The sequence below is a fragment of the Pocillopora verrucosa genome, chromosome 1 (assembly GCF_036669915.1).
Source record: "Pocillopora verrucosa isolate sample1 chromosome 1, ASM3666991v2, whole genome shotgun sequence".
NCBI lineage: Eukaryota > Metazoa > Cnidaria > Anthozoa > Scleractinia > Pocilloporidae > Pocillopora > Pocillopora verrucosa.
This window is the reverse complement of record NC_089312.1, coordinates 29,355,409-29,383,209: the sequence shown is the minus strand read 5'-3', so window position 1 is coordinate 29,383,209 and position 27,801 is coordinate 29,355,409. Positions and strand designations below refer to the sequence as shown.

Genomic DNA, 27,801 nt, shown 5'->3' with positions numbered 1-27,801 from the left:
CGACATTCTACATTTACACTCACACTTCCCCACTTTTTCCACCGTGAACATTTTTTTCGTGGTTATCCACCCCACCCCACAGAGGCGTGAGATAAGCCGTGGAACAAAATGGCGGCACAAGTGAAGCAAATGTTACTTACTCTCTCTAGTGCTAGTGGTTCCCATAAGGATATTACTGGAAAATATCGCGAAATTTTGGAGAAGATTTTCAAATTTCAAGAGCCATCTCTCACGGAAGGCCTCAAAACTTTCACTGAAGCTTGTAAGTTTGTTGAACAAAAGTTATTGATAAGATGTCAGCTGCCTTGTAATGGATGAGCGACCAGGAAAAAGGGGTCACATCGTAAAGAGAAGCATGAATATTGCAATTGGAAATCTTTTTTCCTGCCCCCCTCCTCTTCCACAGTAGCTCTAACTTCAGACTTATGTCAAGTGGTTACTCTGTCTCTTCCTTTCCATATCAAAGACTCATCAATGATCAGTCGTAGACTTAACAGGAATGAGTGCTCCATCTCAATCTTATGTCATAACCCATCTATTTCAAAAATCTCTTTTACACTCTTATGTTTTCTACCTCTGATCTGTGACATGTGGCCATAACAAGTTCTAAACCTTCTGAGCCACAATGGTTTTGCTTGTTAACATCTTACAATCATTTGTGAAAATGATCATGGGATCAGTTTTAACGAAATTTCAATTTAGCTTAACATGCATGTAAGCACAAAAGTTGAATATGAACCACTACCCTGCCACATTCTTCTGGGTTTTACGATAAATTAACTATATCATTTTCTCTTATGTTTTGCAGTGGTTCATGAAAATGTAAGCCTTGTTGTATCAAGACAAATTTTAAGTGAACTCTGTAATCATATTCCAAACATGAATGTAGCTTGTGCTAAGCAGGTGTCACATTTTGTGTTGGAAAAATTACAACCAAGAGCTATATCTTTTGAGGAACAGGTTAGGAGAATTTTTCAATTTTTTTTTTTCAATTTTTGAAGGAGTGAATCATACTCTAGATTAAATGGCCAGTCCAGCCTATTTTTTGCTTGGGAATAACTGAAGTAGTAGGCAACAGGGTCTTTTGTTTAAACATGTGTCATTATAGACCTAAGATAAGTTGTTATGAAAACACAAAAGCTTGCTGGCCAAATTTTTCAATTTATAGAACATTTTAATATGTATGACATGACTTTCAGTTTCTTGGGGAAGAACATTGCAGTCCATTTTTTTCCCTGATAAAATTCCATTTACAAAAGGGCAGATATCTGACATTCAATTAAGCATTTCATCACCATGGAAATTATTTGTTTTTCTTTTTTACAGGTTGCAGTAATAAGGAAGCATTTGGCAAAAATATATGAAGATTGTCAGGAATGGCGAGAGGCTGCAAGGGTGCTTACTGGAATTCCTGTGGAGTCAGGGCAAAGGTTTGGTGCAGTTGTGTTGTTTAGTTTCATGGAGTGTGATAAAATGAAAGCCCAAAGCTGTCATGGAAAATGGCCAATCATACCACTATAGTGTTCTGATAATTATTGCAGGGTAAAAAATTTCAGTTTGCCTCAATAACTAATGATTTAATGACAATGTTTTTGAAGTTGTGCCTTCCGGATGTGGTCTAATTTTCTGACTGATCATCACATTTTGTGTTAATGTGACTTTTTATGTGATCCAATGCAGGCAATATTCAATAGATTATAAACTGGAAACCTACCTGAAGATTGCACAGTTGTACTTGGAAGATGAAGATCCTGTTCAGGCTGAAGCATACATAAATAGAGCATTAATCCTCCAAGCAGACACAAAGACAGAGAAGCTACAGATACTTTACAAGGTAACTTTCAAACTAAAAAATTTAAATTTGATTCTAAACTTGGTGGCTGTGAGATTCCTAATCAATCTTATCCTGTAGAGGTGGTGGCACCATTGTTAGTACAGGAGAATAGTTATGAAAGCCATTATAAATAGAAACTTCAGGTATAATCTTTTGTTATTAAGTAAAATGATGTGAATGGAATGGATTGGGATGCAATGTTTCTATTGGAAAGTTTTTCTCAACATGATTGTGATGTTACTGAATGTTGTTTATGGTCAGATCAAAACACTTGATCAAAATAATTAACAAAGAAATTATAGGGTTTCAAGATCCTCCACAATCTCATGAAAGTTTATACAACTTTAATACTAAGATTCTCTCATCACCTATTGTGTTGCAGGTTTGCTATGCCCGTCTTCTGGACTACAAACGGAAGTTCATTGAAGCTGCACAACGTTATCTTGACCTATCATACAATACTGCAATACATGATGATGAGCGGATGACAGCCCTTAAGCATGCATTGATATGTGCCATCCTTGCTTCAGCTGGTATGCTGTATTGATAGGACATATGTTGTCAGTAATAAACCTTAATTTTCATTTTTAAGCTGTTGAAACATCCTAGCGAAAAACTAGTTAAATCATTGCACTGCTGTAATGCACTGAACTTTGGATCAAGAGGTTTGCATTCGGCTCCAGCTGGGTTATTGTGTTGTGTTCTTGCAAAAAACACTGAACTTGTTAAACTCCAAGAGTAACCAACATCTAAAATGCTTTAATTGTTTAACCAATTCTTCTTGTCAGTACCAAAGGAATTGTATGGAGAAGAGAAGAGAAAATGTGGATACTGATTTTGGGGTGTAAAGGGTTAACCCTCACAGAGTCTCTGTCCACCTTTGGGTACAAATGAGTTCTTGCCAACTGTTAGGGAAACTCAACAACAAATTGTTCACTTTAGGAGAACTAGCTTAACTCTGCTTTACTTAACAGTACAAGAACCAGGGTAAGCATCTAGGAAGGACTGGGTCAGTTTATTCACATACTGTATCTGTTTTGTATGTTTTCAGGGCAGCAAAGGTCAAGGATGCTAGCAAACCTGTTTAAAGATGAACGTTGTCAGCAGCTACCTGCCTATGGAATTCTTGAAAAAATGTAATCATTTCCAGAAGTAATTTTATACAACAAACCCAATAGACAAGCTTCATTGTGCATCTATTGTCACTGATGAGTTCTTTTTCTCTTCAAGGTATTTAGACAGGATAATTCGAGGACCAGAACTTCATGAGTTTGCTGCTATGTTAATGCCTCATCAAAAGGCAACTACTGCAGATGGTGGGTATTCATACTGAGTACTTATAAAACTTGGTTTATTTTCCTTGTGATTCTTTAGCAAATTCTAAGTTGACCTTAGTGTATTTTAAGTTGTTTTTTATCTAAATTTGTTTTATTTTCTTCTATTTTTAAGGTTCTAGTATTCTTGACAGGGCTGTTATTGAACATAACTTACTCTCTGCCAGTAAACTCTACAACAACATCACATTTGAAGAACTTGGAGCTTTATTAGAAATACCACCAACCAAGGTAGACTATGTATTCACCTTTAAGTCTAAAGCATTGTTAGTTTCTGTGATAATAGTCAATTTAATTCAATACAATTCTGAAGTACAGTTTGAAACCTTGGTAAGCACTTTTATGATGGTTTGAGAAATCTTGAAAATCATAACCCTACTGGATGGCACACGGATGGGGTTTTGCTGAAGTCGAAAGATCTCTGATATAGAATCCGAACAGTACTTCAGTGATAATTAGGTGCTCCTCTAGAACTGGTGAAATCTAACCTAGGTTGGCCACTGTAAAGAGTTTGAAAGCTGACATTTTGGGTGTTCGCCCTTTGTCAGAGCAAATGATGAATGGCTAAAGCTCAAAATATTACATTTGAAACTCTTTATGGTGGCCAATTTGTTTCATCAACCCAGTTGGTAAATACTAAATTCCCTTGTCCCGAAGCAATAGAATGGATTCTAGCCCATTACATGCTTCTTCAAGCTTTACATTTTAACCCTCTAACCCTAAGAGTGTTTTGAATGTAATTTCTCCATACAGTATCATTCCTGAATTACACATTTAGGTCATGAGAATAAAGGAATTGATCACCAACTAAAGAAACTTGTGACTTTTAAACAGATTCTCCTAGTCAACACCATAGGAAATGTATGTAGAACAGTATGGAGAATATGCACACTGATGCTAAGGGTTAAGGGGAAATTGAAGGAGAAGCTTTTTTTCTAGTTCTAGTGCCCCACCTGCTCTTCTAAATTTTCTCCTTTCATACTTTACACATCTTGATGTATACTTTTTTCGATGAATAGTCAAGTTAAGCTAGAAGTTTGAACCAGAAGGCGAGGTAGGTATCTTTGTCATTCTAGAAAAAAAATGCCAGCCTCTTTACCTTTTTGGGGTTATGATAACATGGCAAGATGGGATAGCAATATTTTTTGCTCTTTTTTAGGCAGAGAGGATTGCATCACAAATGATTTCTGAAGGACGCATGTCTGGATCTATCGATCAAATTGACGGAGTTGTGCATTTTGAAAGTAAGAATCAGCCTTTAATTTTTTATTATTTTTTCTATGCTTGGGTCTGAGGTAGTAACCAAATACATTTAATCATTGCCCTTACCTGGTGGTATTTATTATGAAGAAAGAAAAATTAGAAAGAGAGAGGGGAGGTGTCTAAGCACGAGGAGGCCAAGCACGTACAAATGTGGGAACTCCTCGTCTCGTGTTTGACTCGCGTGTTGGGCAGGCTAGACTGGCATCGTTCTCTGTAGTAGGTTTCAAAATGGTCGATTTTGAAAGCTCGATATTGTTTGAACAGATTTGTCTGGGATTGTGCCTTTGCATTTGTACGTTCAGTGGTTTAGGCAGAAGAGAGGTAAAAGGTTTTGAAATTTTTCGTCAGGTTTAAGTAGCGGATTATGGGAAAAGGGAGCGAAATCAGGGTTCATTTTTTGCCGCTAGCCATACCCGTTGAAGTCGTTCTTTAAATATCATTTTCGGCTAGACCCTGTTGTGTAGCTCCTCTGGGAAGAATACTCAGTTCCCCTTGTGTTTTTTTTATTATTATTCTCAGCTCAAGAGGTGCTTCCCTCGTGGGACAGACAAGTTCAGAATCTGTGCTTTCAGGTCAATAACGTGATAGAAAAGATCAACAGTTTTGCACCAGAGTGGGTAGCTAAGTATAATGAATCACAAATGATATCTTGATGAAGTTTTAAGCTACTTGGCAATTGTCAAAAGGACAGAGCAAGCGTGCGGAAAGCACATTGGATACCTCCTTTGACGATGTATAGTTCCTTTCCTTAACGTTAAACGTGGAAGAAACTCCTGTGGAATGAGACTTTCCGGAAGTTTGCGATTTCTGGATGACTGCCGTTTGAGTATTAAATCTGAAGAGCTCTTTAATTCCTGAAATAAAAACTTATTTGTTAGAGAATGAATTAACCGTGGTGAATTATTTGGGGACATTATGGTACATTCGCTTTTTTATTTAATGAGGACTGTTTCCACGTTCCAATTAATTGTTCTGGCAACTGCTTTGTTTAGTAAACTGGAGTCATCCCTTCTCCGCTGTCCTTCTCCGGCTTTCTGAATTTGGACGAAATATTCGCCACTAGAGCGTTGTAATTAGGGAGACTCGCGTTCAAATTGATGAATGATGAATTTTTCGTGGACTTGGAAACACTGGTGTACGAACTAAACGCAAGAGAACTAGTTTGACCTGTTCCTGCGGGAAATTGGTTTGGCCTGTCGGCAATGGTTGAGTTCGTTACACAGGTTTCTGAATGAAAACTTAAAATGATAGTTTCCTTGGATAGAAAAACACGAAAGAGACAAGCATGGAGAAGATTGAAAAGAATTGCAAATGATAAACTTAAAAAATTTAAGATACAATAGCTTGGATCCTTTAACCAATCACAACCAAACTGTACAGCATTCATTGTTAGAAAAGCCATACACCTTGATTCTTAGCAACTTCTATCCAAGGGATGAAGAGAGAAATCTGGTAACGAAGGTAAATACCGGTCGACATGGTTATTGCCCTTGACCGTATCACCTGCCCCTCCCCTGCTGCGATGTTTTCTCTCAACTGTTCGCGTGAACACCTAACAACTGAGCATAGTGCGTGGGCGGCTTGAGTTTAGCTACAGGTGATGTGAGTGACATAGAGAGCTTAAGGAAAGTTGAGCAAAAAAATTAATTAGTATCTTTTAATATGAAACGTCCAGAAACTACGTTGTTGATTTGAGTAGAAAGGTACAATATATGCCACAGAAAGAAAGATTCGAGGATCCCTTAGAAATTAGACCATACTTTTGTTTTTTAACGACTGTTTTCTTACATGCTGGGTCCTCTCCTGTTATGAACTTGGTTTTCTTTCGTTTCAATTTCAATTTAAGACCAAGTACACGATTTTTCATCGCTCAAAGAAATTTTCTTAGGGAACCGTTTCTTTCCCTCAATATTAGATCCTGAAAATGATTTTCCTGATGATTTTCGTTTGGTTAAATAAGGTCTTCAGGGTGTAAATATTGAAAGTCATTTTTCATTTTCCCTGGTTTCTAGGTAGTTGTCATGCCGTCTTTTGTCTCACTCTTTTGTCTTAATTTTAAAATTTAAGCTCTTTTTATTATGCGTATCGAATAGATTTGAATCAGCAGCAAATTAAAGTGGCGTGTGTTGTCTTCTGTTAAGTGATGGCAAATGACATCAATTACAGATTACGCAGGAGAGGATAAAATTTGATATCCATTTCTTATTCGGATGTGATTTTTTTCTTTCGACCACGAGCTATGTTTTGTAGTATGGTATTTCAACCGAAATTTTAAAATTGACATTGGCCATTACGGTTTTCGCTTAAAAAATTCCTTGTGCCCCCTAGCTCGAACAGGTCGCGTGTTTGACAGAAAAGCGGGTGGTAATCGGGTGCTAATTATAACTCAAGGTCACGCTATTTAAATCCGTGCTAAATTCAGCGTTTACCTTGCTTCGACGGTGTTTCTAAACGCTCGCTATTACCGACTGAAATTGCTAATTCAAGATTCAATGTTGGAAGGAGAGTCTTCTTTTCGCTGTATTCCAATGTCAAAGATGCAGGGAAAGTGCGATGGCCTTCACAGCCCTCAGAAAAGACGAGAATCTTCATGGTAAGAAAAGAATAATTTATTTCCTGTCGCTATTAATGGCAGCACAGCTGATAGAAAGATTAGAGCCACATTTTGCGCTAAATTGTAATCTGTCAAACTTTCTTCCATCAAAACAGTGGCAAAAATCGCAATAAACTGATTTTACGACCGTTATTAATCCATTTAGTTTTGAACATAAGGAGATGTGGCGGTGCAATACGCCCACTGTATTTTAAACTTTTGTAACCTTACAAATAAATTGTGCGACGTGCAAGTGCCGTCTGAAAGCCTTTTTCCTATTATTCGATCATACTACTCTGACGTTTCTTCGTCACTATTGCGACAAAGGAGATTTCAACCCTTTCGCACTACACAGAATTATGTACAAATATTGCCTTGATACCAGCTGTATCTAAACACACGATAGAAATGTGACGGAAAGTTAGTTGAGTTAGTAAGAACCCTCCTGAAACAGTGAATGATCACACATGTTAACTTCTCAGTCTTCTGATACGAAATTTGCTTTTCTGATGTCGAAGCAACTTTTTTCCTTTTTTTAATTTTTTTTTCAACTGAACTTGAACTGGATGTTATTATATTCCTCGGTATTCCTTGTATTTGAACACGGCAGGAAACAGCACCTGACTTGTGGTTTTATAGACATGATAATCGCTTCAAAGAGAAGCCGCCTTATACTGCCTTTGTTCGCATTCAAACAACCAGGAGGGTGAAAGGTTCAGAATTAACGTATGACACAAATAAATAGTGGACTTGTAAAAGAGAGATAGATATCAAAATGGCTAGTTAAGAGATTTGCTGGCGGTGAAGTAAATGAAAGACAAAACATAGCAGATTTGTATATGTTTAGTTTTATTATTATAGTTATTATTATTATCATTATTATTATTATTATTGATATTTATATGTTTGATTCTAGAGTTAGGAGTCTTCTGGTTTAGAATTCGTTCCAATTTCTGTTTTTTAATGACTTATCTTGTTATGGTCCGTTTGCTACAGACAGCTCTCTGAGTAGGGCGCTTATTTTATCATGGTTTCATAAACTTTAAGGTCGTTGATAAGTTAGTCGCAATTTTCGTTTTTAAAACTCTCCAAAAGGCTGTTTAATTTTGAAATTATCATCCATAGTGGTTATTAGGTTTATAAATTCATATTTACCCGTCATGATAGACATAATTGAGTTTTTAATAGCTCCTGAATTTCATTTCGTAAATTACTGCTTTAGCTAAGATGAATACCCTTCAAAATAAAAACAGACATTAGTTTATATTGAAATGTAGTTGCTTACACATACAGCTTGATGCCACGGGGTTACTCATACAAAAGTTTTTTAGAGTTCAGTCAACTGAAACCTTCCAGAGTTTTCTTGCATATCATTTGTTGCTTGCTGAGACATGATTTAGAGGGATAAAAAGGGAGTGGGTCCACAGGATTGAAGACCGGAAAAGAAGACACAACGGACATCGAGCCTAAAGCAAGCAGGTCTTGTTGTCAGATGCTAGAAGCGCAATGTACATGTACAAGTTGTAATTAGTTTTATGATCGCTAAAAGACTTTAGGAGGTGCAACAAGGGGGACTCCCTCTGATTGAAAATTCGGGTTTAGGGGGAGGACACAAGTTCACACAACACCCCCAAGGGTAGATGTGGAATCGAAAATATTTCTTGCGTGTCAGAAAATATGACATCGCTGCTGGAATAAGGATAGTATTTCAACTTCTTTACACTGAGAACAGAGAGGAAAGTTTGCAATTTAATATTTCGTTTACTACATCAAAACCGTTTCCTATCAAATTCAACATGTCGTCATCATACGAGAACTGTGACCAAGTCCCAGTCGTTTGTTAAATGTGCGCGACCTTACAATCAATGGATCAAAGGGATGATGGGAAAGAAGAGGAGCTGGGGTCTTCTGAACCTCTCTTATTTTCTCCCTTCCCATCAAACTGCTTGTTACATCCTGCCGGTTATGAGGAGGACTATGGAAAAGTTAGTAACAACCCAGCTAGTATTTGGCCTAATTCTCTCTTGAGTTTTCTGTAGCTCAATGGTAAGGCACCAGCCGCGCAATCGGTCTGCTGTGGAATACGTTGAGAGTGTTAGATCTTTTGTGCCATACCTGTCACAGATGTCTAACTTCATGATCATCTCTAACTTTTGGTGAATTTGGCTGAGTAGTGAAATTTGACTGAATTCAACAAAATTTAACCTACCATACTATAACAACAATACCACATTGAAACTAATGAGACACTTTTTGGGGCTAACTATGTTCGCTAAATATGTTCGATAGGGTCAGAACACTCCGCCCTAAAAGAAATAGCTTTATGTGGCTTCTGTTGTCTCAAAGACAAAAAGATAGTTCATAAAAGTGCGATTTACGTTCGAGTGCTCACGACATCATGCCCTAGATATGTCTGTGTATTTATCGACAAGGTGATTTGGCATATGTCCTGTAGTGCAGGGCAGATTAAAAGTAGTCACGTGGGAAACATCTTACGCAAGCGTAGACGTAGAGGGACCTTGGTTGTGTAACCATTTTAGTGAGTGTAATATAAAGAGAACAAATCCGGCGAAGGACCTCGTGCGTGATAAACGCAACACGCGCCATCTATAAACACTAAGGATCGAAACTCGTCACGTGCAAAAGTTATTTGCGCAAGCGTAGACGCGCAGGATTTATGCGGCAGCTGGTACCGTGGTCGTTTCAATGTTTCATGAGTTCAGGAGAGAAAAGATAAAGCGAATTGGACAGCTGCGACGCGCAAACTTTTCACACGAAAGGATAGGGTTTTTTTTTTCGCTATGCTTAGGGTCGTTATTCGATTACTTCCAAGTTCGATCTATGGGGTATTTCATGATTGAAGGTATATGTGAAAAAAAAGGCGTTTGAATTTACAAATTGTCCGTGTTACTTAGACTTGGAATATCTTACCAATTCCCTAATAAATTAACGAATTTATCGGATGGTCGCAAGATGTCTGACAGTGACAGTTCATTTGAAACATGGTACTTTGTGAAGAAATCAGTCAAAATAAAGATGTACATCGTGTAATAGCTAAATTATTAGATATCCATTTTCGCTATCGTTTTGTCGCTGAAAAGAGTACAAATGTAGGCAAGCCGATGTGTTAGTCGTAGACAATATCTCCTGGCCCTTACCTGCCGGCAATTATATAAGTGGTATTTGTAATAAGTTAGATACACCGGGGTAGACTAACAAAATACCAGATACAGATCAAGCACCAAGTCTTAGAAGGACAGAACTGAAATTAAAAAAAGGAAAAAAAGAAAAATGAACGTTTCTGAAAGCGTAGCATATTCTGACATTTTCTTTAATGTGCAGTACTATAATTATTATTTTTTTTTTACTGTTTTCCTGTTTCAATATGCTCGAGTAATCCCCTCTCCAAAAATACTTCAATAGTTCTTCTTGTTAATTGCAGCTGAAAAGCACTGAGGTACACGCAATTTCAATGTTGCTTTAGGAACACAATGTGCAATCATATATTCAAGGATCAATTCACAGCTAAACGAAAGGAGCTTTCAAGTGGATTATCATATTAATATTCATAACAACTGCTGCCTCGGCGAGAGTGCTTCTCGCACGCAACGTGAAACTTTCGTTTAAATCTTTCTTTTTAAATTCATGTGACCCTCCAAAAAGTTGAATTTATTATTTCCCTGGACTTTTGCAAGTTGAGAAAACCTTAGCACTGAATCCTGTGCCATACTACGGAAGAAAAGTTACCACACCTAGAACTAAATATAACTATTATTGTTTGGACATGTCCGACCAGATTCCTGGTGGAACTTCTTTCTCACTCCCTGAAACAGCGTGGCTTAATCAGTTATGATCTGGTTACTTTTTTTCACGAAGTCACTCCACTCTTACCAACACGAAAAGTTGACGATTCCTCGTTTTTTTATTGTAATATGTGTTATGGAGGTACAACCATATGCCTACGCCACAGACAGACGAGTGATAAAATAAAACAAAAGGTTCGCATCGTCTAAAAACTAATCCTTTGTTTGCCACGTCAGTTTTTCAAGAAATCGCTAATAAATTATATTAGATGCAGTGGTTGTCAAGAAGTGTTAACCCCAACCCTCTCTAGAAAAAAATAACTATTTCGAAATCGTTAAAAAGAAGGGCATCGAGAAATTTACCATTCGAAACGCCCGCACTACTCCCTGTAGTACGCTCAAATCAATGTTGTGTTTTTCAACATGGCGGGTTTTCTCGGCCTGAACCGTGGAAAATTATTTTTCTAAACTCTGAGAAGTAACAGAGTAATATTAATTGAGCTTCTACACGATTATGATTATATTCTTCCAGTCCGGCGAATTCGCTAGCTCGTTGTAGAGGAGACGATCACGCTCAAGGTTCCATGATAATTCCCTGGCACAAGTTTCTTTTGTATCGTCCACCAAAGGATATTGCATTGTCTGGAAAGTTCACGCCTTTCTGAAATCCTGTTTTAAAATGACAGCGTGAACTGGCGATTGCGTGAACTTTTTGTTACGTAATAACATCGCATGACAATTTCCTTTTTGTTTAAGAGAGGGCCAAAACTTTATCCTGGCTCAATTCTGCGATTTCAAGTACCTTAGAAAGACTAAATATGTTTAAAGTCTGCATAAAGACTCGTTTGAATGACGAATTTTTGACAGACTTTCTCTTTTTTAAAACCCATTGCGTCATTTGCGTGACATTCGCCTGAGGTGGCGTGACAAGACGCTTCCAGATGACCCTTCATGTCAAGATCTTTATGAAATAAAAGAACAACGTATCGTGTTCGCGATATCAACCAAGATTTAATCGTATTTTATGTGGGTATATTGAATGCGTAGAATTTTCTTCTTCGTCTGTTCGCAATACTCGCAGCGATATTGCACAAGGGAGGTAACACAACACTTAGTCGTGTATTCTTTGATCTCTATCGCATTGCAACCACAATAAGATTTGGGACAAAAATGAATAGGGAATGAGTTTTTGGCATTGCGTTTTGTCTGTTATTGATTCAACACTTCTGGTTAGTCACGTAACAACGCTCTGTGGTGACGCTTTTTACCTCTACAAAAAAATTAACAACAAAGATAGCCAACCTCTACAATGAGCAAGTAGTACAATAAATGTGCCTCGTAGCGTCTCGTGAGCTCTTAAAAAAAATCATTCTGAAGAAATATAATTAGCATCGCGTCTCACGTTTTAAACTCCAATTTGACGTCGAAACGATAAAATTTCATCTTTATAAACCTTTTGTCTGGAAAAACAAGCTCGTTTGACAAATTCCAGAGTCGAGTTTTGCGGATGAGTGACTTAATGGCCGTTCAACATTCAGCGTGACTAAAAACATGACCACTGGTCGAGCCAAAATACAATGGCAAACTATTCGGATGTGACGAGATTTTTCCTTCGCTTTCCTTTCACATGCAAATTTTGGGGATTGTTATACCAGCGGCAAATCGTAAATATTGCATAAATTATCTGGGTCGTCTTAAAACAAACCAATTATCATGTCTGTTTCACGTGCTCAGCCAATCGCATCGTTTCTTTTCCTAACCCTAGTCAGTTGCTGGCCTTGATCAATACCAGCTCGGTACAATGTGCATGTCAATCATTTTACTGTGGGGTCGCGGAATCGGGTCTACTCAAACCCATAACTTGACGTTTCTCAGCTTTTTGAGATTCTAAAGTCTTCAAAATTAATTTTTTCAACGGCGACTTTCTCATTGAGACGGTCCTTTTCCGTGTGTATCGGGTCGTGACTTGAACGAACGAATTCTCGCTGGTTTCATTACGTGAAATCATTTATAAGCTTCAATGGCTGGCCGCGTAGTGTCTCGCGAATTCACCATCGACAGTTTGGATTTTACCTTGTACTAAAGGAAATAACTGTACACTAGTCATCCTGGCGGACTCAGAATTAATGGATGTAAACGCTAACAGTAAGCTTAAGCGGAAGAAGAAAACCCATGGGTTAGTATCGTGAGCTGTTTGTTGGTTGGTGTTTCGTGTCGGTGTGAGAATCGTGAGGTGGAAAACGCTCGATTGTCCGACTTGAGCCTGGACATGGTGTGATGTTTGTGTGGAGTATTCTCACCTGAAGTTAGACCGTGGTTTCGTGAAAATCGTTTTCCTTGTACATAGAAAAGAAAGTCTTCATCAAATTTTAGATAGACTTCCCTAAATTCTGGTTTTTGATTCGTATTTTCAGGCCTGGTAACCCGTCGAAACGACATAGAGATCGACTTAACGCCGAGCTGGATAACCTCGCGAGGTTGCTGCCGTTTCCTGAGGAAATCGTCACGAAACTGGATAAAATATCTATTCTCAGACTTACAGTGAGCTATTTGAGGGCGAAGAGTTTCTTTCAAGGTAGTAAATGTTTTACGTGTATTCTTTTCTCGATATGCTTGTTGGTTTTACCTGCGTAGTTATTTTTTTCTTATTCGCGAGACATGGTGGTGTTAGATGCTAACCATAAATTATTTTCTTGGGTTTGTTGATTTGAATATCGTAAACTGTTCAACCCGAACAGTTCTAAATGTCCCTGCCTGTAATGACATTTTAAATCAGTAATTTACTCGTAGTCAGTAGACGTAACTTTATACGAGGTTCGTATACGTTTGGGGGCATTTGATTAACGATGGATATTATTTAAGTCGCGTTATCCGAACTAGGACCTTGACTGTTTACCAAACGTGGGTCATAAATTGCGTTGCTGTATTCAAACGTAAACAGAACTTTGACGGAAGAGGATCTCCTTAAGCTTTTTGATTATTTTACAAGACTAGAGGGCAGAAAGGTCATCCGTGATTGCCCTATTATGAACCTTATTTCTTTGGTGTAGAATTAGTAAGTACGCACACGAGTTTCAGCGAGTACAACAACTTCATTCGTGAGGTTGGCGAACAACTTATTACTGCTGCTGCGTTTCCCAAAGCACACGAATTCCAGCTGCATCAAATAAAGAAAGCATTGTTTGGATACAAGTCTGACGGAAAGTAGACTACTTACGCACTTCGAGAGGGTTTCAGGCGAGTCTGAATAAGGCAGTGATAACATGTTTTCGCCATTGAAATTTACCACGTAAAAACTCACAAATGTGACTTCAGTAAGGTTCGTCGTTCAAAGCGCGTAAGTGTTTAGCTTTCGCGGAATTTAAGTCAAAACAACATAGGCAATGGCATTTAGGTCGCATTGAGTGTAACCATCGCTTGACAGTGATGTCTGACAAACATAAGATCGTCGCATTATGGCCATTTTCCGTTGTCTTACCCGACAGACGGTGTGAAAATCTATTTCTCGCGGTTCGTCGACTTTATCTTGGTTTGAAAATTTCATATTTCCTCTCATTAAAATTATTTGTTTGTACAACAACTTCACAAAAGGGCAAAGAACAGAATTGACCAAAATCTATTGATATGGTTGTTTGTTTTCAGGCGCGACGGCTTCCAATGCCCATGTTGAAATAAGCCGTACAGCTAGTTGTGTTCTTCTGCGAAAATTTAATCAACCAGAATTTGCCATGTTAAGCCAAAAACGATACATGCATGAAGTAAATCCGCATGCAAAAGTCAGATAAAACCCTTTGGGTAGGTATCATCTCCTGCGTGAGCACTTTAAAGCGGAGAATGGCGTTGTTGTGTTTATCGGGAATTTTTTGAACGCAGGTCTGGCCGATTCACACCTTTTACATTATAAAATGCAATAGATGTAAACCCTCGGTCACGCAGTCTACTAAAGCGAAATATTTATCAACTTGGCTCACGCAACGAAAAATTTGCGAAGAAGGAAAAACATAATTACTTCATGCAATGCTTAGCTTTCACTTCGTTCATGGGACAGTACCTACAGGTTCTCTGAGCAAACCGGTCAGCGTTGCGTGTCCGTCGATCAGAGGGTGATCATAAATGATAAATGGTCCTTTTCCCTTTGGCGTTCTTGGTTTTTGTTTGAATGGAAGAATCGCTATGGGATAGCTTTCTTTGCGGAATTCGTTACCCTTGACCTAGACAATTCCTATGTAGCAAATTGTTTATTTTTTTTGGTATTCAAATAATCACTACTTCTATAGTCGAGGTTAGTTTTGTGGATTTACCCCGCGGGCGGTATTTAGTTTTATGCTCCTTATTGCAAGTCGCTGGTCTCAAATATATCTGATCTTGAAATTCCTGGATGTTGGTGTGATGAAGAAAATTGTTTCGTTTAAAGCGTATCCTTGGATGAACGGACACATCGTTCAGTACTCACTTCTTCTGCAAACGCCCCGTGGAAAACGAATAGCCTCGGCCTTAATTTATGTACGTTTGGGGTGTCCAATAAAAGCCGTTGTTTCCCGATGTGCGAAATCCTTAAGACAAGCGTTTCACACGAAACCTAAAAAATTCGTCTTGGCGCGGCGGAAATTTTAGCTCACTCTCCTTTATCTTTATTGTGATATGGCTTGTAGGAGACAGTATCGTTTCTCAGGGCATATTCACATTTTTGCACATATTTTTTCCCTCGATTCCCAGAAGCACAATTGTTTTAAAGGCGAATAATAATGATTGCGTTTTGTCGAAGTTATGGCTTTATTTGTTTTGATTTATAACCTCTTTCTCTGCGATCGTGAATTTTTGGCAGATATCGCAATGACCACTCTCTATCAAAATGTCGTGTGATGGTAATGCCATTCACAGTTAGGATTCAAATGAAACGCTGTAACAACTCGCTGTCTGAAATTCTATCAGAAAATTCTCTCAGTAGGTAACAAAATTCCTCAAAATATATGAATTGTCTTCAAAACATCAAGAAGCTTGTGAAAATTTTAACTAAGGAAGGACTATCTTTTAAATTCCGTGTTCGGGTTTTTGCAAAGCGACCAGTATATTGATTGCATGACGTTTGATGTACTGTACACGTATTGAAAGAAAATTATCGCTTTGTTTTTATGCGAAGCTGAATTTTGTAAAGCGGCTGAATTTTCATTTTTGTGTGGTGAAAACAGTGCCATTAGGTTTAGTTGTTTCATGCCCCTATAGTTATTTCTTAATCCAATCGTCTCAACTGAGATGTTTTTCAAATTCTGCTAAATAATTTCCGCGGAAAATTGCCTTATGGTGCGATTTTCACACAAACAAGCATCTCATTTACAAGTGAAACCATTATCGTTTTCTTTGCTCAAAATGTCCTTCAAATTTGAATATGAACAGTAAAGCGATTTCTTTACCTTGGCTCTTTTTATTGGAGGGTCTTTTTTTATAGAGGCTTTCTAGAGATGTCTACAGAAGCGTAATCCTTGTAACTAAATACATACACTCTAGAACTTCTGTCCAGAAATGAGTGGCTGTTTACAGGCTTAAACATTGTAATGGAATTAATAAAGACCTTGCATTTTTGTAGTTTCTAATGGCAGACATGGGCAAGAAGAAACTTGTGAAGAACTAGTCAGAGAGGTTGAGGGAAATGGTGTCTTCTCCCAGCTGTCTCTAGAGGTAAGTACAATAGCCATGGTTTCATACCCTCAGACAGTTGCATTTTACCTCGTATATAATTTTTAAGGCTATAGGTCACATAGTTTTGCATGCTTGGCTTTACACTCCACTGAAAAAAAAAAAATTAACAAAGAAAACAGGAATCATAGGTGCAAAATGTCTGGCAATTAATTAATCTTATAACTTAATTTCCTTTTAGGATGAATATTCTTTTGTATATCGTCTTCAACAGTAGTTAAAATTTTTTGCACATCACTGAGTCCATTTATTTAGCATTGTTTTGTGACTGACCCTTTGCCCTGTACATATCCTTTGTGATCAACACTACTTCATATCAGATCTGTGGGGAAAATTTTAAAATCTGTATTCTACTAGATTGATAAATAACAACAATTTGCTAAAATCTGGTCTGTTATTTATAACTCTTCTCTTGATTGAAGGGCAAACTAGCAGCATTATCTAATGTTAGATTCAGATCTGTGTCTTTTTTGTGGGAACTAAAATGCTGGGGCACTGATTTAATTTTTGTAATCAAGCAATTAATTTGGGTGAAAACCACAAGATGAAAACAGGCTCTTTGTACATAGGTTTCCTTTTTTGCCGAGAAACAATTATTATAATTTGATAGTGGGAAATTACTGCTTTATTCATTTGGTGTTCATCTAAGTAAGGTTAAATCATTGGCAATTTGATAGCAGTCATCATGTTAACTATTCACATTTGACCCTGAGACTAGATGACAAAGGTGTGGAAATTTGATGTCTACGTTTTGTTTCCTGGTGCTTCCAAACCCAGATTGTTACACATTATAACAGAGAACAAGATAGCAAAACATCTAAATAAGTTTTTCAAACTTGAAAATGAGTAAAGAGGATTTTTAAATCATGGCCACTTTAAATCCTTTATTTCGAATCTGTGATTCAGACTGGAAATTTTTTTTGTGTACATTGTCAAGCTTTCAATGAAATTTCTGTCTTCAAGCTAAGCTACTGTGTTTCAAGTCCATCCTGTTTTCAGGAAAAAAACGACAGTTTCTTGCATTTATTTGTTTTCCAAGGTGTTAATGGTTATCAGCCTGTTATGTTCATCAATCCATATCAGGTTTAAAACCAGGACTGTTCTATTTAGAGTCAAAAGCCCAGGCCATTTGACAATAGAATGTGTGCCACACCTTCTCTTAGTCAGTTTTTTGTTTGTATGCCAAATTCTCTGACCAATGCAATTCAGCTATTGACGGCTTATCATGGCAAGATGAAAATGGAAAGCTTTAAACTTGATGGGGGTTTTCAATTTACTTGTATTAGAATTGAATAAATGAAATGACAGTTTACCAGGTGGCTTTAGACCACCTTTTATTGTGTGGAACAACATTTCATGGTGACTGAAAGATCCTTAATTATTTAGTACGTCTGGTTTTGGTTTTTTTTATTTTATTATTTTTTTTAAGGTAGCAAAGTTGGGAGATAATAAGGAAAGCATGAAAATAAGAATGTCTAGCTTTCTATATTTTTGCCTATTATATAAATGTATTTTATTGTGTCCATTGTCTCAATGTTGGTGAAAATATAAATCATATTAAAAATCTGGCTACTTGTCTGATGGAAAGGGCCACCAGTGTTTCCCATGTTTTGACTTAAGCGTTTGCATGACTAGTCAAGGGTGTTAAGAAAAGCATAATATCTTTTATAAATTGAAGCTGTGTTTTTTACCTAAGTAGCTCATGGGAAAAATGTATAGCTTTTTCTAGATGTGTTTTTTCAGGATGTGGATGGGGAGATTATGGGACCATTTTCTGGATATCACCTGGTTGTGGAATTCCTGTCTTCTTTACCCACTCTTTTGACAATGATTTTATTTTTTTTCCTTCAAATTGACTTCAACTATCTTGAATGGGCAGGTAGAAAAAATTCATTGTATCTGTGTCTCATTTTTTCCCCACTTCCTTTTGTATTAAATAACACACATAGTGCCTTATCTTCAATGCTCTGACATTTTTATTAGACACGCATACTCAGTCACAGGTGCAGCCACATGACTGCCACATGTAGCCAACTCTTGATTTTTAATCCTCAAGAGTTGAAGGGGAAGACTACAAGCACACGAAAAGAATAGGCAGATAAAGTATTTTGATTTTTGATAAAAGAACTCTCTTTTCCTTCAATTCAATTCCACAATAGAAATCATGTTTCTTGAAGGGATTCATATAAAGTCTAGTTTATAGCAAGAGGGGGGTATGCTGTAAGTTGTCTTTGACCCCTTCCTTGCCTGGCAAAAAGGTGCTGATGCATAATAATGATAAAGCAAGAAGCATACCCCATTGGCAAATAAGATGAAAAAAAAACCCCCTCCTCCTTTTAGGAGAGTGGAGAGTAATTTTTCCTTTCAATATCAACACAATATTGAGCAGATGGCTGATGAGAATTTAAAAAATCAGCTAGTATAAATTATTTGATTCAAGAACAAGTTCTCAGAACTAACTTTATAAGAAATGTACAGCAGACAGTTAAGGAAATTATGATAGAGGCTGTGGGAGTGAAAGGGCCTACAGCTGATGGGTTGTTTTTTCTTAATAGCTTCATAATCCCAAACATGGTGTTTTCCTTTACAGGCTCTGGATGGATTTATTGCTGTGATAACACAAGAAGGGCAGTTGTTTTACGTGTCTGAGAATGTTAGGGACTTTTTGGGTTATTCACAGGTGACCAGACTTGTATTTTGTGTTATCTCTGTTTAGCTTATTGCATTGAGTGCTTCAAATTTCTTCTTGCTAGGCCTTGATAAAGAGTATTATAATGTGATTTTGTTTGCTGACTGTATAGTTCTAGCTAGAGGCCAAAGTAGAAAAAATGGTTTTTTGGTGAGACTTAGTTTGGTGATCATATGTCCAAATTGCTCTTCCAATGTTTTCATTGGCTAACAGGTCCTTTGATGTTAATTGCAACTTTTAACCATGTACTCTGCATCACAGCTCCAGCATCTAATAAGTATCCTTTAATCACGCAGAGCTTCTCAGCGTATTGTAATGTAATGCTTCAGGTGCCTTATTTTGTTTGTTTCTGAAGAACTTCACCTTTTGATTGGAAGCTTACATGTACTAGTGACCCATCTAATACCCTTACTCTACATTTTATTGACTGCATGGTAATTTTGTTGCAGGCTGCTGTTATTCACCAAAGCATGTTCAAATTTCTACACATTGATGATCAGGATATGGTGAAAAGTAATCTAGCTTGGCCAAAGCCAAATGGGAAAAAGACAAAAACAGTAAGTACATGTGAAGTTAACTACAGGATGTCTCTTGTGAAAGGGTCAGCCTATATATATGATTCTGTTTTCAAGTTCTATCTTATCAATGACCTGCAGCTCAGACAATGGTTACATAAAGCTTGGGAACAGTTTAGGCTTGAAGGCAATTTGTACTACGTTTGATTTCTTTGGAGTCAGTGATGTTAAGTATTAGAAATGTGGCCTACTATACCTAAACTCCATAATTACTTTCTGTTCACGAACAGTTCATCGTCATTTTTACTGGTGAGATCCTCATTCCCAGTAATCATGATGTAATTAATCAGCTTTTGATTCATCATTACTGATATTGTGGGACCAGGACATTTTAAGTATAGGTGTTTGTACCTACTGGAATTCATAAGCATCAGTTTTTATTCCATTTTTACTAACCTTGTAGAGTTAGGTGTTGATTGAGAATGTTTTACTATTGCAGCAAGCAGATGAAAAAGATGGAGGGAAATTAAGTCTGAGTAGCGTTAAAACAGGTATTTTTCATAAAGATTGAGGAGTTTTTATCAGATGTTATTGAAGATATAGTTAGACACTAGAAGAACACATATATATGATGTTTTGTTTCCTCCATTCTTGTGAAGGTTCTGATGAGAATGACAGTTTGAACCGCTCATTTACCTGCCGGATGAAGTGTACTTTGAATCATGGTGGTGGATTTTACAAGGTAACTATCTTATTGGTCATAAATGCTAGTTAAAGAAGAATTTGTATAAAAGGAAAGAGGATCTGGCAACAAGCAAACTTGTACTCTTCACTACTCAGAGACTCTGTCATCCCTTGATCTGAGGAATTGAAATCTCTGTAGGATCATCACCTTTGTGGTCTCATCTGTGTATCTCCTTGTATTTAAGTTTGGTTTTGGATAACAAAACTCTGATTGGTGGCAGTAAAGAGGGTGGCAAAGGGTTTTTGTGTGATGCATGATGGCCCCAAAATTTGCAGGGTGTCACATTATTGAACCCAAATTATCCACGTGACATGGGAGCGGATATCACAACATGATGCGTGATTTGCTATTTTACAAGCACATGACATGCGATACATACTAATTAGATTTTCGAGATAAGTGAATGCTCTTTGACATGGAAGGATACCGATCATTTATAGTAAATAGAGTCTTAACAGAGATTAATATCCTGTGGCAGCAGTAACTTTGTTTTCTGGTCTCTTTCAACCTTTGCTTGACCTTTGATCTGCATGTTAGGTCCAAAGAATTGTAACACAATAGGCATAAGTTAGTATAGTTAACATTTCTACAAGGACTGTGACCTTAAGTGCTATTTTTGTCGACCGCCTGGTTGTGGTAGTGTATCAGATTGTCCAGAAAGAACAGAAAGTATTCAAATCCATTGAATGAAAGATCTGAAAGAATGTCAACAAAAACAACCCAAATGGCTGAAATACGTTAGAGTTTTGGTTCATTTTATTCCATGCAAGAAGAAGGTAATGTAAGCAATGAGCCAGTACACAAGGAAGAATTTTGTGTACCAGTTAGTGGTACACAAAATTTTTCCAAGGTCATTATAGAGACCTAAACAAATTCAAATGTCTCATTATATCCTTTACTGACATAAAGAAAGCACAGTACAGAAGGAGATTGGGCAAAACTTGTACATAAATATTGTCCAAGTATCAAAGAATAGTAAATGTGGGGTAGACTTCTACTCAATTGAATGCAAATTGAAAGATTTGCCAAATTAGCAAAGTTCATACTAGTTCTTAAATACCAAACTTTAATGATTATGATGCCATGATGAACACCTCAGATGTTGAATTGAAAAATAAAAAATCTTTGTGAACAGAACTTCGAAGATGAGGCAAACAATAAGCTATTGGATGAAAAGGATACTCAACAAAGCAACTTGAATAAGCTTAACTCTTGTGCTAAATATTCTAATTCTTGAACTTGTTTTTACTGTGTTTGATACTTGTATTTACAATTACGTAAGCCTGAGTAAACACTCTTGGAATGTCTAGTTTCAACAAGTAAGTCATCTTTATTTGTCTAACGAAAAGCATTATGCAAAATGCTGTACTACAATGGCAAATAAAGAAATGCGCTCTTAAGTCACAGATTTTCTTGCAAAGCCTTTTTTTTCTGATTCAACAAGCCAATTGAAACAGACGCACTTAATCAAAGCCTAAAATCTTATCTTTTTTTCTACCAGCACTGTCTCTAAATTTACTTTGTGGTGTTCATAGAAAGTAATTAAGGTACCGGTTTGTAAAGTACTCAAGTAATTATAAGTGGGCAAGTAAGCATTATAAGTGAAGTGCGAGTTTTGTATTGTTATGTATTTTAAGTCATGTTCTGTTTAGTACTGTAATGTAAGTAACATTACGCTGTAAGTGACTGTTAGTAAGTGACCGTTTGTATAAGTAAGAAATAAGTACTGATAACTAATCCATTTAGTACAGTAATGTAATAAGTAGAGTGATGTCGAGTAATGTAAGTAGAGTCATTTGTAATGTAAGTTTAGTTCTGTACAAATGTTTCTTCAATAAATGTTTATTAAATTAAATATATATATATATATATATATATATATATATATATATATATATATATATATATATATATATGACAAGTGAAACACAATTCATTCCAGGACAAAAAACGTTGTATGCAATCTAATTTTTAATAGTACAACTGATATGTTGATATATTGTAGTACTTACTTCTTTTTACAGGACATGTGATTGGTTAAAAAAATTTTTTGTGATGTGTGATTTTATACAAAAATTCATTGTGAAGTGCAATTGGAACCCCCCTTTGCCACCCTCAATAAAAATCTTGATTGGGGTTTGAAAAGTGCAATAACATGGTTGGTTTTTAATGGCAAGTTGTTGACACCACTAGTCCATGTTGATAATGGAATTTTTTACACAGACATTAATGGATGTATTGTTTGATTTTTTTTCCTCACAGCCTTTCAGTTTTCTTAGTGTACTGCTTGTTTTAAGTCCCTGTTATTTCAAGTGTGTTAAAGCAATGTTGTAAAGGATCTAGAGTACATGCTCTGATCCCATTCGTTAACTCCTGATGTGAAAACTTTTATTGTCCTTTATCTTCCAAGTATGCCTGTCACTCACTGAGCGCATTGTCTTTCAGCTTTTCAGATTATCAGGCAGATTGAGGGAAATCCACACTCGTAAACGAGACAGTCAGGTGGTGGAGTATGGCCTTTTTGCCATCTGCTCACCAGCAAACAATCCAAATTCTCATCATGCAGGTGTGAATATTAAGAAAGAGGTTGCCTTGACTGCTCAGAAGAGATTGGAAAGATCTAACAGTGACCCAGTTTGTGTAAGGTATGAAGCCTGGTGTTGAGCTGTGTTTTGTCGCAGGCAGACTTTTGTGTTCAGCCAAAATGCTGGAGAATAGTTGCAGTGAACACACTAAACACTCAGAGAATTTCTTCTTTTAATTCTGAAAGTCACTGGCTAAGGGAAATTGATATGTTTCAATTGGTAATTAAGCTGTTGTACCTGAAATTTGGACACATCAATTCCCCTTGCCCATCATATAGAGTGAGCTGCTGATACTACATCTTTCCATCAACCAATACAATTACCGCTTCCTTATTGTTGACCTCCTATTCTTTTTGTCTTTTCTCCTTGTTTATTTTTAGGAGAACTGGTCTTCCTTTGACTGGAATGTTACATTCCATGCCCATCAGCCGTCACTTTTCAATGTCTGAAAATCGTTCTGCGGCTGTCAGTCCACTGGCATCACCTACAACTTCTACTGACTCTGGCCACCCTTCTCCAGACTCTAGCCAAGGAGGAAAGATGTTACTGACAGATTCAGATGTACGTAGTGATGGCAGTGAGGTTTCTCCACCATCAAGCAGCAACTCTCAAGATGTTGAGGGAAGGCCAGCCTCAGAACGTCTTATGTCTGGTATAAACAACCCATTTGTAAATCCCCACAGGATTGATCGGAAACGAGCTGCTGCTTTTATGGATTCTATGATGGCTGAAGACAAAGATCCCACAAGGAAACGTTCTCGCAGCTTGGCAGATGCTGAATTGTTCTTACGAGATGGCATAGACCACAGATCTTTGTTCTTCAGAAATAACCTGCCCACTGTTCCTGAAGTGAAAGTAGAAAATGGTAAGAAGAAAGAGGAATGTACCCAGTCTTCTGACGTGCCTGGTAGGAGACTATTAAACAACCATGACAGTAGACTTGATGCAGCTCAGGGTCTTGTGAATCTTGGAAACATGGCTTCCCAGTTTCCTGGACTTTGTGCTTTTCCGCCTGAATTGATGTATCCTGATGTCATGTTTCCACGCGTTGATATGCTTCATGATCTGCAGCACTTAAGGAATCCTTTTGACATTCACAATCCCTACTGTCTAGGAAGTGATCCCTACACAGCTGCTTTGGCTATGAGGAGATGGCTCAATAATCCTGACATGTTCCGTTCTCAGCTGAACCCACTGTTGGCTGCCCAATCAGGGCTCCTGAGCCCAGCTGAGAGGCTGCGCTTTCTTAAGTTTCCATTTGGTTACCCCTCTCCATTTTCCAGTCCATCACCCTTTGATTTTAGTGCTGCTGCTGCAGGGCTGACAGAAAGGAACCTGCCTGAGTATGCCTTTAGGAGCCTCTACCAGAATGGCCTGGTTCCTGATATGGCCAGGAGTAGTGCTTTAAAAGAAACAGAGCAGAAGCAGACTTCATTCACAGAGAAACAGGCCAGAGAAGGGAGCTCCTCTCCACCAAGTAAAACACCTAGCAAATCAGCAACCCCTGATAATTCCAAGAAGAGTGAAGTAGAAAATGGAAAAGAGAAAAAAGAGGAAAGTGATATGGACGAATTCTTTGAAGAGAAGAAAAAGTCAATAAAGGATAGAAATGCTGCAGAAGAGGATGAAGATGAAGATGAAAAAGTTGATGTGGTGGGGGGAGTCAAGCCAACATCAGTACTGCGACAGACATTTGCAGGGATTCAAGAGGAATTCAATAGTCGATTGGAGAACTTGAACAAGTCATTTGCTCGATCTTTGGATCAAAATATGACTTGCCCTTGAAGCAGGTAAGTTCCTAGTTGCTATGGAAGCCTAAAAAATTGTTTAGAAAAGATGTTTGGGCCAATTGAAACTCAGTCCTTGAGTTTTTTCGTGAATTTTTACACATTTTTGTCTTCCTTCTCCATTTCTTGTGCCAGGTCTAGTTTCTTTTGAGTCAAATCTCTCATTTTCTTTTATAGTACAATGCAGTATTCATACAATGATGAATTATTAATCTGCATCAGTCTGTCTGTTTGTGCCTCCATTGTCTTTCTTCATACTTGTGTTACTCTTGTTTCTTATTGGACACTGGAAAGCAATGTGCTATAGAGCCCAAAGATCTTTTCTAACCTCTGACAGTTGAAAGGGCTTCCTTGGTCAGCCCTTACTGTTATTTTTTCAATGGTTATAGGCTTGTCTATAGTTTGGACAATTGGGTTATTGAAAGTAGTTATTGTTTCCAAGCAATGCACTCTAGATTTCAACTTCAAGAATATGGAACAACTTAGATATGTAGTGATTGTAACATGCTAGAGATCTTCGTAGTAGTTGTATAGCTGCAGTGTGAAGCTTTGTATATTGCCTTATTTGCTTTTGCCTATTTTAGAGATAAGGTTTGCTAGATTACAATGGAGGTGAAACGAACCATGAATATATGTTTCCTTTTTAAGGTAGTGTATAGATTAGGTGTGATTAGCACATAAGGATATTAGAATGTTAGTTTTAAGGATTTTGAGGACTACCTCATTCGATTTATTCACACCCTCTAGATTAGGGTGTGGCAGATACCACATGTACTTCTTAGCTTTGTTCTCAGACCAGCTTTGGACATATTGTCTTCAAAGCACTGAGAACCAGGCACAAAATGCTTCGCTTTGGCAGGGCATTGGGATTCAAATAGAAAATGGGGGAAGACAATCTTGTATTAAACTGTTCAAGGAACATGGAAGGAGAGTTTCCCCAAAATTTTTGGACAGAAATCATCAGTTGTTGTGGAATGATAAAACTGAATATTGATCAAAGGGATCATTGGCTGACTGCGGACTGTCGGGGGTAAAATTGTGTCCGATTTTTCCAATACCACTTGTACTTCTTACTATGCGAGCAAGAATCATTGTTGCTTGCTGCCCTCAAGGGTTATCAGTGCATTCTCTAGTAATTGTGGAACAGTTATTGAGATTGCTCAGTTTATTTTTCATGTATGCCTTCAGTACTTGCCTGTAACAAAATAGCCGACAGCAAAGATTTGGGGTCATTAGAATTAACTTTAACTTTGCCTGCTTGGTTATCTAGAATCAGGTTGGTTGTTCTCAAATACACCTTTTTTTCCTTAAGCTTATTTCAGTCATAAAAGCGTAATGTTTTAGTTGTCTTGTCATTTAGTTTTGTTTTTTATAGTTCAGTTAATTTAATGACTGTATTTTCAGCACCGTCGAGAAATACTGAGTTAAGTTACTTTTTCAGTGACTTTGTTGTAACTATCTCTAAAATAGCCTGCTATGTGTGATAAAATAGCATCTTTGGAGTAAAGAAGTGTAGAGCACAGTTCAATTGTATAGTTTATAATAACTCATTTGTGGCAACTAGTCAGCTAGAATGAACCAGACGGGACAAAATTCATTTCGTGTAAAATCAGGCTCGTAATTTTACCAATCAGTCGTTTATAACAACTATGTTTTTTCTTGAATTATGCTATGTAGTCTGTGTTGTTGCTTATTGTATTATAATTGCAAATATACTCATACTTAGAAAGCGACTCGTGTCTTGGCAATGCATAATCGGAGTTTCTTAGACGGGTGAGGTGCGCGTCCAGAACGCGTCTGAAGTGCGGTCTAAACGCGGCCACCGTTGGACGGTTTTGTAAGTTTATAGGTACAGAAGCATCGCATTAATTAGGTACACAGTATGGATATTTTGTTATTGATCTAATTACGGTGAGACTGACTTAAGGGAGTTATTTATCCTCCTCTTATTTAGGTTTTCATTCAACATTTTTGATTAGTTTTTTTTGTTATAGCGTAGTCCTTCCTTTGGCTCTTTGGGAAACGAGTATTCAGAATAAGAAAGCTTTTGTATTTGAGTAGTATTCAGGTGGTCTTTTTTTTTCTTGAAATTATTTGTATGTTAAATTTGGCAGGGTTTTAATCAAAGTAATTTTTCAAGAGTGTTCAGTTCAGTTTGTTTTCTTTTAATTATTTTTCGTTGATTGTTTTTGTAAAATTTTCCATCTTTTGTGGCTACCACCTTCACCTGATTGATCTAGGATTGTATTGTTACCAAACGCTCTGAACAAAGGGAAGGAAAGTAAATATATTTTTAGCAGATATAAGAAAGCAGGCTGCTATATAAAGCCAAGCTGTTGTTTTAACACCACCTAGTGGTCAATCAAGTTCTGAAAAAAAAAGCGCATTTATAGTATAGAGTACCGATATTGAACGCAGAGTGCAGACTTCTTTGTAGTGTGTAAGATTCTCCAGTAAAATATATATCCACATGTATCTTCATATACCTCATGTTATAGAAAGAGTAGAGACTATTGTATTGTGGTAAATAAATAAAGCTTCTACCTGAATTTTTTTCCTTTCGTTCTTCTTTATTTGTTTTTCCTAAGAAGTTGAACACAACCTATGCCTATTTATAAAACTTTACACCTAAAGAGTGACCAGCAGTTAAATTCTCCTTACTATATCACCTCTGGATCAAACATAAAGGTAATGAGTTTAAAGGTAATGATCACTAACTAAAGAAGGTCTTGATTGTCAAACAAATTCTCCTTGTATATAGAACATGGTGGAGAATATGCATACTGATGTTAGGGTGTCAGGAAAGGGTAAAATGAATTTGTTTTCTATCGCCAAGAAAAAGAAGCCCTTTTTCTTTGAAGTCCTTTTATCCCTACCGGAAATGCTGAGGCTCTCTCGCTGTGATATACACAGTACAAATTAGCGAATCTTTGTGGTCTGTTACAACCATCTTTTGGTT

The 27,801-nt window shown here is 37.2% G+C and overlaps 2 protein-coding genes across 3 annotated transcripts; both read left to right on the top strand.

Moving 5' to 3' along the window:
- The first annotated feature begins 96 nt into the window (after window positions 1-96).
- LOC131786091 (COP9 signalosome complex subunit 4) lies at window positions 97-5,313 on the top strand. The gene is made up of 10 exons (XM_059103079.2): window positions 97-262; window positions 809-960; window positions 1,327-1,430; window positions 1,681-1,834; window positions 2,217-2,367; window positions 2,886-2,970; window positions 3,065-3,150; window positions 3,284-3,399; window positions 4,328-4,412; window positions 4,951-5,313. The coding sequence occupies exons 1-10, from the start codon at window positions 109-111 to the stop codon at window positions 5,082-5,084; spliced, it is 1,221 nt and encodes a 406-aa protein (XP_058959062.1). The 5' UTR covers window positions 97-108; the 3' UTR covers window positions 5,085-5,313.
- A 1,543-nt stretch (window positions 5,314-6,856) lies between these two features.
- LOC131786104 (neuronal PAS domain-containing protein 3-like) lies at window positions 6,857-27,391 on the top strand. 2 transcript variants are annotated; one of them, XM_066174659.1, is made up of 9 exons: window positions 6,857-7,024; window positions 13,242-13,402; window positions 16,412-16,503; window positions 19,112-19,201; window positions 19,660-19,767; window positions 20,225-20,276; window positions 20,385-20,467; window positions 22,916-23,115; window positions 23,436-27,391. In XM_066174659.1, exons 1-9 carry the CDS (start codon window positions 6,924-6,926, stop codon window positions 24,838-24,840), a joined length of 2,292 nt encoding a protein of 763 aa, XP_066030756.1. In that variant the 5' UTR covers window positions 6,857-6,923; the 3' UTR covers window positions 24,841-27,391. The 2 variants fall into 2 exon arrangements, with proteins under 2 accessions (XP_066030756.1, XP_058959078.2); XM_059103095.2 differs by lacking the exon at window positions 6,857-7,024 and adding an exon at window positions 12,667-13,003.
- The last annotated feature ends 410 nt before the right edge of the window (window positions 27,392-27,801 follow it).

What these genes read in the sequence shown, in the direction of transcription:
- LOC131786091 (XM_059103079.2), top strand. Translation starts at nt 109, where the DNA reads ATGGCGGCACAAGTGAAGCAAATGTTACTTACTCTCTCTAGTGCTAGT. An exon ending in CTATATCTTTTGAGGAACAG is followed by an intron (nt 961 to 1,326) that starts GTTAGGAGAATT and finishes TCTTTTTTACAG; the next exon opens with GTTGCAGTAATAAGGAAGCA. An exon ending in TGCCATCCTTGCTTCAGCTG is followed by an intron (nt 2,368 to 2,885) that starts GTATGCTGTATT and finishes GTATGTTTTCAG; the next exon opens with GGCAGCAAAGGTCAAGGATG.
- LOC131786104 (XM_066174659.1), top strand. Translation starts at nt 6,924, where the DNA reads ATGTTGGAAGGAGAGTCTTCTTTTCGCTGTATTCCAATGTCAAAGATG. An exon ending in TCTCCCAGCTGTCTCTAGAG is followed by an intron (nt 16,504 to 19,111) that starts GTAAGTACAATA and finishes TTTCCTTTACAG; the next exon opens with GCTCTGGATGGATTTATTGC. An exon ending in AGTGACCCAGTTTGTGTAAG is followed by an intron (nt 23,116 to 23,435) that starts GTATGAAGCCTG and finishes GTTTATTTTTAG; the next exon opens with GAGAACTGGTCTTCCTTTGA.